This window comes from Mauremys mutica, chromosome 16 (assembly GCF_020497125.1).
Source record: "Mauremys mutica isolate MM-2020 ecotype Southern chromosome 16, ASM2049712v1, whole genome shotgun sequence".
In the NCBI taxonomy this organism is placed as follows: domain Eukaryota; kingdom Metazoa; phylum Chordata; order Testudines; family Geoemydidae; genus Mauremys; species Mauremys mutica.
In genome coordinates this window covers 32,693,001-32,707,709 of record NC_059087.1, presented here as the reverse complement: position 1 = coordinate 32,707,709, position 14,709 = coordinate 32,693,001, and the positions used below count along the sequence as shown (strand labels likewise).

The 14,709-nt window shown below is 58.2% G+C and overlaps 1 protein-coding gene across 1 annotated transcript; it reads left to right on the top strand.

The window, feature by feature from the left end:
* Positions 1-5,461: 5,461 nt before the first annotated feature.
* RNF215 (ring finger protein 215) lies at positions 5,462-13,235 on the top strand. Its single transcript, XM_044990528.1, has 10 exons — positions 5,462-5,709; positions 6,301-6,429; positions 7,034-7,105; positions 7,196-7,281; positions 8,946-9,000; positions 9,860-9,964; positions 10,369-10,485; positions 10,570-10,707; positions 11,400-11,502; positions 12,036-13,235. Exons 1-10 carry the CDS (start codon positions 5,479-5,481, stop codon positions 12,056-12,058), a joined length of 1,059 nt encoding a protein of 352 aa, XP_044846463.1. The 5' UTR covers positions 5,462-5,478; the 3' UTR covers positions 12,059-13,235.
* Positions 13,236-14,709: the final 1,474 nt, after the last annotated feature.

Genomic DNA, 14,709 nt, shown 5'->3' with positions numbered 1-14,709 from the left:
AGACCTCGAGGACTGGCCAAGCAACGCCCGGGGTGCCCTGGTCGTGACCTGTAGTCAGAGTCGGCGCAGGGCACTGCGCCCTGACAATGGGGAAGGTACTCTGCCCAAGGCGCAGGACCCTGACCTGGGCGGGGGGGGGAACGCCCAGGGACACGGCTCAGAGAGGCTGCGGCCTCAGACCCAGCTTGTCAGAGAGAGCAGGTCCCCATCCCTGTCCCAGCTGCTGAGTTCCAGGCCGAGTTGCAGAAAGATCCCTCCTTGCGGAAGCCCAGGGACCGGGCTGACCTCGGTGGGGGACAGACCATGAGGAGAGGTTGCAAGGAGAGGTTCCTGTGGGAGAAGGGGTTCCTGTACCGAGAATGGGCTCCCCCTGGGGAAGTGGAGTCATGGGGGATCAGGAGGCAGCTGGTGGTTCCCCAGAAGTTTCGCCACAAGCTCCTGTACCTGGCCCATGACATCCCCCTTGCAGGGCACCAGGGAATCCGACGTACCAGGCAGAGGCTGCTACAGAACTTTTACTGGCCTGGGGTCTTTACCCATGTTCGACAGTACTGCCAATCCTGTGACCCCTGCCAGAGGGTGGGGAAGGCCCGGGACAAGGGGAAACAGCTTTGAGGCCTTTGCCCATCATAGAAGAACCTTTCCAGAAGGTGGCCATGGACATAATGGGACCTCTCAGCAAGACGACCCGGTCGGGGAAGAAATACATCCTGGTGGTGGTAGATTTCGCCACTTGCTACCCCGAGGCCGTGGCCTTGTCCTCTGTTGAAGCAGACATCGTAGCAGATGCGCTGCTGACCATTTTCAGCCGGGTGGGGTTCCCCAAGGAAGTCTTAACGGACCAGGGGTCCAACTTCATGTCGAACCTGCTCCAGTCCCTGTGGGAGAAATGTGAGGTCCGGCACAACTGGGCCTCAGCGTATCACCCCCAGTCCAACGGGCTGGTGGAGAGGTTCAACGGGACGCTAAAGATGATGCTAAAAACATTTATGAACCAGCACCCACAGGACTGGGACAAGTATTTACCTCACCTGCTGTTCGCATACAGGGAGGTACCCCAGGAATCTACCGGGTTCTCGCCTTTCGAACTGTTATATGGGAGGCGGGTAAGCGGGCCCCTGGACCTGATGAGAGACGAATGGGAGGGGAAGGCCACTCCCGATGGAGAGTCGGTGGTGGAGTATGTCCTGACCTTCCAGGAAAGACTTGCCGAGCTCATGGGCCTGGCCAGGGAGAATCTGGCCCGAGCCCAGAGGAAGCAGAAGGTCTGGTACGACCGTACGGCATGGGCCCGCGCCTTTGCCACCGGGGATCAAGTGATGGTTCTCATCCCTGTGAGAAAGAACAAACTCCAGGCTGCCTGGGAAGGGCCCTTCAAGGTTATCAAGCAACTAAATGAGGTAAACTATGTGGTGGAGCTGTCTAACCGGGCTCATCACCGCCGGGTGTACCATGTGAATATGATGAAGCCATACTATGACAGGGGGAATGTGGTGTTGGCCGTGTGTAGACACTGGGAGGAGCAAGGAGATGACCCTTTAGTGGATCTATTCCCAGGGACAAAAGCTGGTTCCACCCTGGAGGCGATTCCCCTCTCTGATCAGCTGACCCCGGCCCAGCACGCTGAGATCAGAGGGGTGCTGCATCTATACCGACAGCTGTTTTCCAACCAGCCTGGATGCACTAATTTGACTATCCACCGGGTGGAGACCGGGTCACACCCCCCTATACGATGCTCCCCTTTTCGGGTCACCGGAAAAACTGCCCAAGACCTAGAAAGAGAGGTCAGGGACATGCTAGCCTTGGGGGTGATCCAGCCGTCCGCCAGCCCCTGGGCCTCACCAGTGGTGCTGGTCCCCAAGAGGGACGGGTCGATCCGGTTCTGTGTGGACTATCGAAAGCTCAATGCCATCACTGTATCTGATGCCTACCCCATGCCCAGGCCTGATGAGCTCCTAGACAAGCTGGGAGGCGCTCGGTACCTCACCACCATGGATCTTACAAAGGGCTACTGGCAAGTGCCGCTGGACGCAGATATCAGGCTGAAATCGGCCTTTATCACCCCTCTGGGGCTGTACGAGTTTCTGACCCTGCCCTTCGGCCTCAAGGAAGCGCCGGCCACCTTCCAGCGTCTGGTGGATCAGCTACTGAGGGGGATGGAGAGTTTTGCTGTGGCGTATATTGACGACATCTGCGTCATCAGCCAGACCTGGGAGGACCAGGTTAGACAAGTGCTGGACCGACTCCAGGAGGCTGGGTTAACCGTAAAGGCTGAGAAGTGCAAGGTGGGGATGGCTGAAGTATCTTACCTGGGCCATCGGGTGGGGAGCGGCTGCCTAAAGCCGGAACCAGCCAAGGTGGAGGTGATCAAAGACTGGCCCGCTCCCCAGACCAAAAAGCAGGTCCAGGCCTTTATTGGGATGGCGGGGTACTATCGAAGGTTCGTGCCCCACTTTAGCGCCATAGCCGCCCCCATCACTGAGCTGTGCAAGAAGGGGAAGCCAGACAAGGTGGTCTGGACCGAGGAGTGCCAGGAGGCTCTCCGGGCGCTGAAGGAGGCTCTGGTCAGTGGCCCAGTTCTGGCAAACCCAGATTTTGACAAGCCCTTTATGGTGTTCACCGACGCCTCAGACACAGGACTGGGGGCGGTGTTGATGCAGGAGGATGAAAAGGGGGAGAGACACCCCATCGTGTACCTGAGCAAGAAGTTGCTACCCCGGGAGCAGAACTACGCGGCCATCGAGAAGGAATGCCTGGCCATGGTGTGGGCCCTTAAGAAACTGGAGCCATATCTCTTTGGGCGCCACTTCACCGTGTACACCGACCACTCTCCCCTGACCTGGCTGCACCAGATGAAAGGAGCCAATGCCAAGCTCCTGAGGTGGAGCCTGCTCCTGCAGGACTATGACATGGACGTGGTCCATGTGAAGGGAAGTGCCAACCTGATAGCGGACGCGCTGTCCCGGAGAGGGGGCCCCGAACTTCCCCGGGTCACTGGGCAGAGTGACCCCGCTCAGTTCAGTCTCGGAGGGGGGAGAGGTGTGGTGGAGTAGGGGCTGGCTGTGTGGGGGTTGGGAGAGCCAGGGAGGATTTAGGTGAGAGACAGGACCTGAGCCTGTAACCTGAGCTAGGCAGGGGGGAGGGGAAGTCAACACCTTGGCCTGGGAAAGGAGACAAAGGCAGGGAACCGGCTGGAGGGAGTGGGGTCAGTTTTCGGTTTGGGGCTTGGGAATGAGTTCAGGGAATCCTACGCTGGGATCCAAGCACTCTGAACCCCAGTAGGACTCGATTGAGGGGTCCTGGTTGTGCTGTATCCTGTGCTCCTGTGTCCAATAAACCTTCTGCTTTACTGGCTGGCTGAGAGTCACTGTGAGTCCCAGGAAGAGGGGTGCACGGCCGGACTCCCCCACACTCCGTGACAATGGCATTGCAACAAAGGTGAATTACAGGCCCTAAATTTGCCATTGTATTTCATGTGTCTTCCTACTGACCCTGGTCTAGACTGGGCAAATGTCTTCCCTACTGTGTATATGGCTGATTGCAAGCAACTCCTTTCCCAAAGCTTCATTAAAGCATCCATCAACCAAGAGTGTCTGGGCATCAGTGGAACAAAGCAAAACAGGGTCTAATGATGTGAGGAAAGACCAGCCTACCCTACAATTACAATCTAGCCAATGACAACACAATTGTGCCATGGCCCAGTTACAACCCCATACCAAACTGCAGTGTACATGGCCTTAAGCTGCATTTTGTAACCTGAATTCCAGGCTCACAGCCAAGGTCGTAGCCTGATTACAGAATGCATCCGAATGCCATCTCACTACAAACCGGGCCTGTGCTGGACCCAGCTCCCCTGACTTGGATGGAATTGGAAGTGGGGCCAAAGGTGAAATAAATAAATAATCCCTGTCAGTTTTGAAAGTGACCAGCTGGCTGTAAAGAAGCAGTGAATTGCCACAGGGTGCTGGCCAGTTGGGGCAGGGGAGGGCTTTGATAGCTCAGGGATGGGCTGGGTGGGGGGTTCTTTGGTGCATCAGAAAAACTCTCCTGCCAGATCCTATCCCCAAGTGGGATGGGGGAAGTTACCAGTGGAGTGGGGGATCCCAGATGGGAGAATGGGGAAATTGCTCTGCTCAGCCCTAAATAGCCATAACGGGAGCTGATTGTGTCCTCTCCACCCTTTCCAGCTCATGCGCATGCGCTGGAGTTCCCACTCCCCACCCCACAGCTCGGCCCTGCCAAGGCTCAGCCATTGTCAATAAGACCTGCAGCAAGCTGTACCCTCCCTTTCCTACAAAGGCCAAAAGCAGGTCATGCCTGTCTCCCCCCCTCCCCAGCATTTATCTCAGTCCTTCCTCCTGCTCCCCCCCCTTGCCAGGCTGTTTCCCCCTGATCCTGGCTCCTGCCCTGCCCCTCAAGGCCAATCTTGGGGCTAATCCCTCTCAATCCGCTGCAAATCCCTGCAGCCAGCATGACACCTTAGAGCTGCTATGTGTGAATGGGCTGGCAGGGCTGAATGGGTCACATGTAGAGGGCACACGTGGCACAGCCAGGGCTCAGTGGGATGGAGAGGTGGGAATGGCCAGCCTGGCTCCCGGGAACTGGGGGTATCATCCCCTCCTGCCCGTGCTCCACCAAAGAATGTTCCCTCTCATCGTCCCCTCCGACCCTGGCCCAAAGAGGGGTGCTCAGCCTGGTGGCATCAAAGGTTTCCCTGTCTCAAACCCCCAACGTCTGGGGGGCCCAAGTGCATCCCCTTGAGCCAGAGATGACTCCGTCAGACGTAGTGTCTGTTCAAGCCAAAATGGAGGCATCCCCTCCTCAGCCCATCCCCACCTTGCTAGGCAACACTCTTTGTTGGCTCACCGCTGTGGTTGTATCTTCACCCCCTCTCCACGATGCTGGGGTGTCCCTCTCCACACCGACCCCCAGTGATCCCGCCCTTCCTCCTCTCTCTGTCACCATGGAGTCCCTCTCTCAACTGTGGCTGTGGGGCACCTGCCATGATTGCATGGTGGACACCCCCCACCCATGAGAACTGCAGGGAGCAGGGTGCTCCCTCTCCCCCTGGGGACACAGCATGGCTCCCCACCAGTGCTTGTGGGACAGCTGATCGGGGCTGTCTGGGCCATGACGGGATCGGTGGGGGCGGGGCTCCGGCGGAGGTGTCTGCCATGTCTAGCAGGGCCCTGGAGGGTGGGGGCGGGGTGACTATCCCACGCGAGTTCTGGTTTTAGGGGGGCAGCGCTCCCTGTTACGGGGGCATGTCTCTGCCGCACTATGGTGATGGGGTCTCTGCCTGGGGGTCCCCGCGGCTATGCCCCAGCCCGTGGGGGGGCGGGAGGGGGGTGTCTTCCCGAGGCCCGGCGAGTCCTCCAGGCCCAGCAGAGGGAGCGGGCGGGCGGGCACGCGCGGCGGCGGCGGCGGCTCCTCGCTCGGCGGCTCCGGCTCCGGCTTGTCGCCCCACTGAGCGCGGCCATGGCCCGCCTGCTGCTGCCCGTCCTGCTGGGGCACGTGGCGGCGCTGGGCCCGGCGCTGGCCGGGCCGGCGGCCGCCCGGGTCGAGGTGCTGGCGCTGCGGGAGCCGGAGGAGGCCGAGCCGCGCTCCCCGCCCGCCGGGGGCTACACGCTCCAGGGGGCGCTGCTGGGGGGCCGCCTGGACCCGGGCCCGCCGCCGCGGGAGGAGGCGATAGAGGGGAGCCTGATCCTGGTACGGGCCTGGCCGCCCCTGCAGCCCCGGAGCGCGGGGCTGGGGAGGAGCGGCCCGCGGGCGCTGGCCCCAGGGAAGGGGCTGGCTGGGGGACCGGCCCACGGGCCTGTCACCTGTACCGGCTCCAGCCGAGCCCGGGCGGGCAGTGGCTCCCGGGCAGGTCCAGGTGGAGTTTGGCCTTTTGCCTCTTTTCTCTTGGGTGGCCGGGGAGCCCTGGGCTGGCCGGACCCGGCGGGGCCAGGCGCTGTACAACCCAGCGCAGAGAAGGGCCCTGCCCGGGAGCAAGCACCGGACAAGAGACACCAGGCGGAGCCAGCCAGACCAGGGACACAATGAGACAAACTGCCGGGCAAGGATCGGCCCCGCAGCCAGCCCTTGCCAGCTGTCTGGCAGGCAGCGAGGCAGAGGGCGCCGCGTGGCTTTGTGGACGGTACCTGGAGCCCCTGCCAAGAGTGCGGCAAAGGGAGCGTGGCGCCTTTCTCATCGGGCTGCATTTGGGGAGCTGCTGCTGGGGAGCTGCAGGCGAGTGGCTGGGCCCAGGGCCCTGAGATGGGCTAGGCGGCTCCCTGACAGCTGCTTCTCCTCCTGCAGATGGGAGATGCGGAGCCTGAGCTGCAGGGAGAGGACAGCTGGATTGCGGTGGTGCCGGTGGGGGAGGAACAGGCGGAGATCCCGAGGGGCAGCACGGAGGAGTCCTTCACCGCAGCCGTGGTCAACAAGGTGACTCACCGCTGCCTCAGTGGGTCGTCCTTGGGCCACAGCAGTGCCCCCCTGGGGACAGCGGCAGCAGGAGCTTCCCCATGGCATTGCCCCCTGGGTACCCACCGTGGAGTCTGGCAGTGGGGATTTCCTCCCCATGTGCCCCTTTGTGTGTGCCAGGGCACTGGGCAGAGGCTCCCTATGGCAGCGCCCCCTCGGGACCTGCAGTGTGCCCCAGGGATTCTGGCAGTGGCAACCCTTTTATCCAGTCAGCCCCATGCTCCCTAGGACTCTGCCTGGCAGCAGGGGATCCTTGCAGCCGCTCAGCAAGGGCAAACTGGAGCCAGGCTACTCCTGCCTTGGAGGGACTTCCTGGAATGCCAGCCGCGGGCTGGAGACCAGGACCCCTCTTATCACCACAGGTTGGCTCATTGAGGCTGAGTCAGAGGGTGACCCTCAGGAAAATCTCCTGGGTTTGGGGGGGATGGCTCGATTGCCCAGCCACCCTGTCCTGAGGCTGCTGGGCCCAGCCTCCTATCTCCTTCCCTTGGCCTCCATGTTTGTGTGTGGTCCATAGCGTGTGCAACTCTGTCTCTCCCTGGCCCTGTGCACTCTCCCCCCACAGATGAAGCGAGCCCTAGTTCTGGGAGCATCAGCCCTGCTCATTCTCGCGCTGAATCAGAACACGATCCGAGAGGTAGGAGCGTTGCGCCGGCTCCCCGTGACCCTGCCGTGGGGAGGGTCCATGGCCTCGCTGACATGTCTGTTGCTTTCCTCCCTGCTGCAGTTGGATGTGTCCCAGGTGCTCTCCAAGCCCGTGATTGTGATCCAGACCTCAGACAATGTCACCCGGCTTCTCGGGGCTCTGCTACGGTAAGAGCCCGCAGGTGGGAATTGGGGGGGGGGCAGCTGGAGAGTGCCGAGACCTTGCAGGGCTGTGTGTGTGCATGCACAAGCACTGTCAAGGGCTTCAGCAAGGACTGTGTGTGTGATCTTTAGCCCTTGTAGTGTGTGTGCGCGCGCGTGCACACTCATTACCCCGAGCTCCAGAAAAGTGTGTGTGTGGGGGGGGGGGGTGAGCCTTAGCCCCACAGTGCCTGTGCTGGTACCCTGGGACCCAGCCAGAGCTATGTGTTTTCTCCTCTGCCAGCCTGTGTGTGGTGCTGTATGGGCTGCATTGTCACCCCATTCACATGTGTGTCCCTTGAGTATGGCGAATCGGGGTGACTGCGCCGGGTCCCGTGCTTTGGGGGGACCTGCGCTTCAGTATGCGTGTGTCCTGCGGGGGGCACTAGGCCAGCCCGGGGGCAGTGGGGTTCGGGGGCCAGGCTGGCTCGGGGAGTTAGTGGGGGGCCTGGCGAGAGCAGCCGGGCTCGGGCCCACACTCATCTACAGGAAGCACGCGTTGTATTTCTTCTTCTTGCTCGCCTGCCGCTGCACTGTCCACCAGCGTCCTAGCACCGCTGGAACACACCAGCGCCAGACTGACCCCATCCATTGCCCTTGCGCCCAGAACCCCTCCCTTTTCTGGGACCCCCCAACACAGGCAGCCCCCTCGCCCCTAGCATAGGTGCCACCCTGTGAGACTCCATTGTCCCTTGCCCCCCAGTACTGGTGTCCCCTCCTCATGCCAGATTTCACCTGTATAAAAAAATGTTAAGGGGGACCCATACAGGCTGTTCTGTCCTGGGCGCTGCACCCTCCTAGGGACAGCCCTGTTCATTCTCCAAGCTGTTCAAACCTGGTACAGTGCCCTCAAAGGCCACCTTTGAGAACTGGGCTTTATACGATAAATGCTGAAAGGCACAAGGAGTGGCGAGCTCTGCTTCCTGCCAGCGCTTTTGTAGCAGGCATCTTCTGAAGTGGCAAGAAAATGAGGCCCAGAGCACTCGTGCTGAGAGGATCCAGTCCTGGGCCATGATGCTCAGCTGAGGGGCTAAGATGACAAAAGTTGTCCTCCATGTTCTTCATGGAGCCTGGCTTTGCTTAACAGCCGCCTCCAAGTGTTGGTGGGGCCTGGGAGAGCAGCTCCCTTGGTGATGGGGCCCCATGGGGTAGAACACTGAGCACTTACAGCACTCTGCAGACATCTGTGTCACCTCTCAGCCCCCCCACATGGGGGGGGGTGTCAGTGTCGTTGCCATCATTTTACAGGTGGGGAAACTGAGGCACAGAGTGACTTGCCCCAGGTCACTCAAGGAGTCAGTCCCAGCGCTCCATTCTCTTACTGTCTCCCTTTTGCCCTCTGTGTACGTGTCTTGGGCTCCATTATTTCCTATGTGGGTTCCATGGCTTCCTGGGGGCTTTTGTGCTGTCCCATGGCTCACAGGCCATCCTCTACATGAGAGGCAGGCTAGGGGATATTCTTGGAGCACCTAAGCTGCAGCCTGGGTGGCAGGATGAGGTTGTGGGCTGGGATTCCCCCACCCCACAGAATGTTGAGCTCTCCTTGTCCGTGCCCCTTTTGGCTGCATGACTGAGGTGCCTGTGCCCAGGGAAACTGTGGGACTAACGCTGTTTTCAACTTTTGCTAACAGGGGGCTCCGAGTGACAGCCAAGATCACGTACCAAGCGATGCTGCTGGAGAACCTGGTACATAGTCTCAGCAGGGAGGGGACGGCGTGTGTGCATGCATGCGCTGGGCTGGGTGCATGTCGGTGCTCAGACTGGGGAATGTGTGTGTGATCATAGCATCCTGGCCTCGTGCTTTCTCCAGCCCAGTGTGAAATGGCCTGGCCCTGCTGGGCTTCTACCACTTCCCTTGGGAGCTGATTCCACAGCCAGACACACCTTGCTGCCAAGGAGCAACTGTCTACCTCGATACCCAATTTATCTGGGCACACGTTCCTGAATGTATTTATCCTCAGCCGAGAGATGGGGAAACACTAGCTCCATTTTACAGATGGGGGAAACTGAGGCACAGAGTCACTTGAATGACTTACCCCAGGTCACAGAGCCTGGGGCTGAACCGGAAATTGAACCTATGTCTCCTGAATCCTTGGTCAGTGCCTTACCCATTAGGCCATCCTTCCTTCCATCTCAGCCCCAACTTTCCCTTAACTTCACCCCATTACCCTGCTTTCTGTTCCCTAGGGGGCCACAACTAACTGCAGACTCATGTCCTGTTGTCACTTAGCCACATTATAGACAGACAGAGGTTCCCTCTTAACTTGGCCGCTTTCACTGCTCTACTCCAGGCTCCCTTCACTTTGTCAGCATCTGTCTGGTAAAGCAGTGCCTGTTGAGGTGACCAGATGCCAGGCAAGCCACTTAGAGCAGGATCCTGCCCTCCTTGCTCTGTGACATGATGCTGTCTGTGTATGGCCTGTTCCCAGTGCCATCTTGTGCTGCTATCTCCTGTTGCCCCTGCATGGTCTCACTGTTGTCTCCATGTGTTGGTGTTGGCCTGCTCTGTCGCTGGCTGATGCATGGTGCTGTTTTTTCTCTGCAGGGAGTGACTCTCACCCTGTGGTCGACCTGCGGCCTGTCCCGGGGTGGGCTGTATGGAGAGTGGCAAGGAGTTATCTGCACGGGCGAGAACAGCTCGCGGGTCCAGGTTTGTGTTGCTGCTGGCTGAAGGGTGTCCCTGGGGTTCCAGGCACGTAGTGCCTGCAAGTAGTTACATGTGTGACCCTGGGCTCCAGCAAGATAAAGAGCGCCATTCTATCTGGTATCTGGAGCAACCCATTGGTTAGTGTGGTGCTCTGTCATCCAGGGGACCAGCTCTGACTCCCGTCAGGGGGCAGAGTCCCAGCCTCAGGTAGTGAAGGGAGGGAGAGATGTTCCTCAATAGCACCCCTAGGGGTGAATGAAAGAGCAGTAGAGGCAAGTACCAAAGGGGGATCCCATCCTGTTCTTGGCTGAGATGCAGGCAGGGCTTGCTGGGGGGTGTTGCAGCTGAGCTGGGGAAGAATGGAGTCCCCAGTGTGTCTTAATGGCTCCTGTGTGCTGGCCCTGCAGAAATACCTTCAGCAGCTGTGGAACACCATCCTGTTCATCGCCCTGATCCTGTGCACGGGTGTGATTGTGCAGGCCCAGCGGCAGTCTCGGCAGGGCCAGCCAGACCAGGACACCGAGGTGCGCTCACTCCTCTGCTCTTCTCCTCTTCGCTCCCATTGGGGACGTGCAGCTGGGAACTGACTCTGTGCTCTGCCTTCCCAGCTGGACCTCAAGCAGCACATCCTGCGGAGGCTGTCGGCACTGAAGACCCGGCGCTACCACCCTGGCAAACATCCCTGGAGCCAGGCCCGTGACATTGATAGCTGTGTTGTCTGCTTGGACCAGTTCCACAAGAACCAGGTAGAGCCTGGCTGGGGTGAGACATGCTGGGGTCTTGGGACCAGTGCCTTGTGCACCAGCCTTGCCAGACTGCTGCTAGAGACAGAGACAGACACAGGAGGTCCGTGAGGAGCCTGCTAGCCAGTGGCAGAAGCTGGGCTGAAAAGTCATAGGCCAGTTAAAGCTATCGCCCCTAACCCATGGCAGAACCTGGGTATGGATTCTCCTCTGGGCACAAGAGTTCCTACCTATAGAATCATAGAATATCAGGGTTGGAAGGGACTTCAGGAGGTCATCTAGTCCAATCCCCTGCTCACAGCAGGACCAATCCCTAGACAGATTTTTACCCCAGTTCCCTAAATGGCCCCCTCAAGGATTGAACTCACAACCCTGGGCTTAGCAGGCCAATGCTCAAACCACTGAGCTATCCCTCCCTGATGTTCAGCTCCATCCCAGTGCTCCTTGCCTGGAGCAATCCCCAGCCTCTGCCTTCAGCTAGCAGGCTGCCAGCAGCTCCGCTGTGCCTGCCCCTTTCAAATACTTGTATGGTGGTTAGATGTCTCCCCATCTGGCCTATTAGTGCATTCCATTGCAGCAGGGCGGCAGATAATGAGCTGTCTGGCCCGCTGCTCTGGCCTGACACATCTCCAAGGCAGGGTGCTAAGATGGCTGCTGTTGTCCCCGACATTCATTGCTTTGCCTCCTGCCCACAGTGTTTGCGGGTGCTGCCGTGTTCACATGAGTTTCACCGGGATTGTGTGGATCCGTGGCTGCTCCTGCAACAGACCTGCCCTTTGTGCAAGCACAACATCCTGGGTGAGAGCAGAGGGTGGCATCGGAGGGTGGCCCCCTGTACAGCTGCCTGTGCTTGCCCTGAGGCTTCAGGCCTCTCACTGTGATGTGGGCAAAGCCCTGCAAGTTCCTGGGGAAGGCTGCTGGAGGGCAGTGACTGTTGGGCTTATCCCAGCACCGCACCGTCAGTCTGGGGCTGACCTGGCTGTGGATTCCTTTGACACTCCTCCCCCCCCGCCCCGGTGACATGCAGAAACGGGACAGACCCAGTAAATGAGCCTCCTAGCTGGGATAACAGGCTGTCCACACATTGTGGCATAAATATGAGGCCAGGTCTCCCAGCCCCCACCTTGGTGATCTCAGCATGCTTGCAGTAGGGGGTCTGGGAGGTTTGGGGGCTGTGGGGGAAGGGTGTGGTGTTGGGGGGGGCTCTGGGGAGGTGTGTTAAGTACACAATAACTGTGTGCTTGGGTTTAGGATCCTGTGGCAGCTTCTTGCCCTGTTTTCCCTAGGGAGAGCTCGCTGGCAGTTACTGACCCTCTTGATCTCCCTTCCAGGTAACTGCTGTGGTGAGAGCTAGCTGGCCTATGGACATGCTGCGGGGCTAGAGTCACCTGCACTCCAGGGGCCAGGGGCACCAGGGAAGTGGCTCCATCAGCACAGCAGGTGGCTGAGCAGGGGGAAGCAGAAGCACTGTGCATGTGTCCCCAGGGCTGGGCAGACTCTCAGGGCTGTATGCTCAGCTCAGCAGTTATCCCGAGGCAGCAGAGAGCGAGAACCTGAGCACTGGGGTGAAGAAAGGTTCTGCTCCCTTTAGCGTGCACTCAGACAGCCCTGTTTGGCAGGGGTAGAAGGCAGGGTCAGTGTGGCAATGGATGTGGCCAAATTCTTCCCAGTCTTAAATCCATGCGAGCCCCCAGAGATCAGGGAGGGCAGAACTTGGCCTCTGAGTGTGTGTGTAGGGGGTGGGGGTGCATCTGATCTGTCGATATTAGTGTAGCGTCTTTGGAGGGGTGGGGGTTGTGGGGGGCAGGTAAAATAAGCTAAGGAGGCATTTGAGACCCCCTCAGGGGAATAAGGAGGAGATGCCAGACTTCTTAGGCAAAGTCTTAAAGGGTTAGTGGGGAAGCTCCAGCTACGATGGGAGAGGCTGGTCCGTGTGGCTGGCGCAAGCACTTTGCTGTAAGCTGATTTCTCTGTGCTCCCAGGGGCAGGCTAGTCTTCCCCCGCCCCGTGCTCTTAGGGGACAATTACTCTCTCCTTTTATAAATCTCTGTTTTCTATACTCCCATGACTGCTGCTAGGAGCCCCTGGGCTGGCTCAGCTCTCAGTTACTCCTTGGCTAGCTCAGCAGGGTGGCCTGGGTGTAACTGAAGGCAGCGCTGAGCCCCTCTCATCCCTCACAGGGTCGTGGCCCACACCTGGAGCAGGGGAGGGGGCCTGGAAGCTGCGTTGATCTGCCCTCTTTCGACATGCTTCCCTTCTCACTGGCCTTTGGGAGATCACCTTGCTGGAGGGCAGGGGCAGGAAGGGGGGAGGGGTTGAATGCTTGCTTTATTTATACTAACTTATTAGAGAGAATGGCATGAGGTAGCTGCAGGGGTGGAACAATATCCGTGGATGTGTTGCAGTGTCCAGGCCTTTGCTGGGAGCCCTGCCCTGCTGGGTCCCAGCCCCACTCAGCAGCAGAGATTGCTGGATTTGATTCACTCTACATGTCTGTAAAGCCGCCTGCGCTATTAAATCTAGAGCAAGAAGAAACCTGCACTGCTCTTGTTGATGTTTTTTTTCCAGAACACTCCAGCACTGATTCCCCCCCTACTTCCTGCATGGGTTCAGTTTCCCTCTGCCTGGCTAGCAAGCCCCTTTCTCTCCTAGTCTCCAGCTGCCATTTAGAAAGGGTCCCTCCCAAGAGAGCAGAGAAGCTGAAAGGGCGGTGTGCCATGGAAAAGAGCCTGGCTTGATTCTTGCTGTGAGTTCAAGGTGGTGACCTGGTTATTGCCTTGGTTGCAGGTTCAGGGTCCATAAAAATATCAGGGCATGATACATGCCAGACAGTAGTCTTTGCTCACAGCGCAGGGATAGTGTGATCTCCAGGCTGGACACAGCAGTCCAGTAACTTGCCAGAGGGTGGATGTGGCCAAGCTGGTATCAGAGCTCAAGAGGCCCTGAGTCCCAGTCCTAAGCTTAGCCTGCTAGTCCATGCATCTCTCCTAGAGCAAACCTTTGGGCATGTAGCCAGCTCCCTTTGCCTCCCCCGGCTTCAGCTGGATGTGCAAATATATCTACCCAAGGGCCACTTCGGTGAAGACTACAGGAACCTGCATGCAATGCAGCCTGGCTAGTCTGATGAAGGATCATGGATTTCAAGGCCAGAAGGACCATTACGATCATCTAGCCTGCCTTCTGCCTAGTATAGTGCAGAGGATTCCACCAGAAGCCCACTGCATGCTGGACACTGGTTTCCACGGGCTGCATGCCATGACTCAAGCTGGGGAGTGTGGAACGTAGTGTAGAATGCAGTGGCATGGGCTTAGTCCTCTACACTGAGGCTAATGAACATCTGCTGAGCCTCGCTTTGGTTCAGTTTTTAGGCATCTCTGCTGCTGATTAATCTTATTGTGGGTTCCAATGACACTTAGTCTCCCTCAGTCCAGTAGACTGGTGCTATAGCATGAGATATGAAATGGGCACGTTCCCCCTGGCAGATCGAGGAGGCATGTTGGTTGTGCTTTGTTAAAAGCCCTCGGACAAACGGTATTGCTTAATGTGGGATAAAGGTGGGAGGAGAAATTGCATGGGTGTTAACCAGCATAAAATAGGTGGTGGGAAGCCTCATGGATTGTAATAAAGTAGTTGTCAGAAGCTCTTTAAGGAATGGCTAAGCTTAAATGTAAAATATTAGTTTACTAACAGCACTGTCCTCTCTCTGGGAATCAAGTCCTTTCCCTGTAAGGGCAAGGATGGTCTGATCTAAGCTAGTCTTTCATCTCTAACTTCTCAGAGCCTAACTTGGTAACAGAGCCATTGAAAAGGAATAGAACAGTGGATGTTGCATCCAACGAAGTGGGTATTCGCCCACAAAAGCTCATGCTCCAAAATGTCTGTTAGTCTCTAAGGTGCCACAGGACTCTTTGCTGCTGTTATATAGCAGTCACTCAATACAGCCGTTCCTGTTCTCCCCACCCCTTTTCTCGTACTCATTTGCCAGCTGCAATCTTAAATTGCTTA

What these genes read in the sequence shown, in the direction of transcription:
- RNF215 (XM_044990528.1), top strand. Translation starts at nt 5,479, where the DNA reads ATGGCCCGCCTGCTGCTGCCCGTCCTGCTGGGGCACGTGGCGGCGCTG. An exon ending in TAGAGGGGAGCCTGATCCTG is followed by an intron (nt 5,710 to 6,300) that starts GTACGGGCCTGG and finishes CTCCTCCTGCAG; the next exon opens with ATGGGAGATGCGGAGCCTGA. An exon ending in ACCAGTTCCACAAGAACCAG is followed by an intron (nt 10,708 to 11,399) that starts GTAGAGCCTGGC and finishes TCCTGCCCACAG; the next exon opens with TGTTTGCGGGTGCTGCCGTG.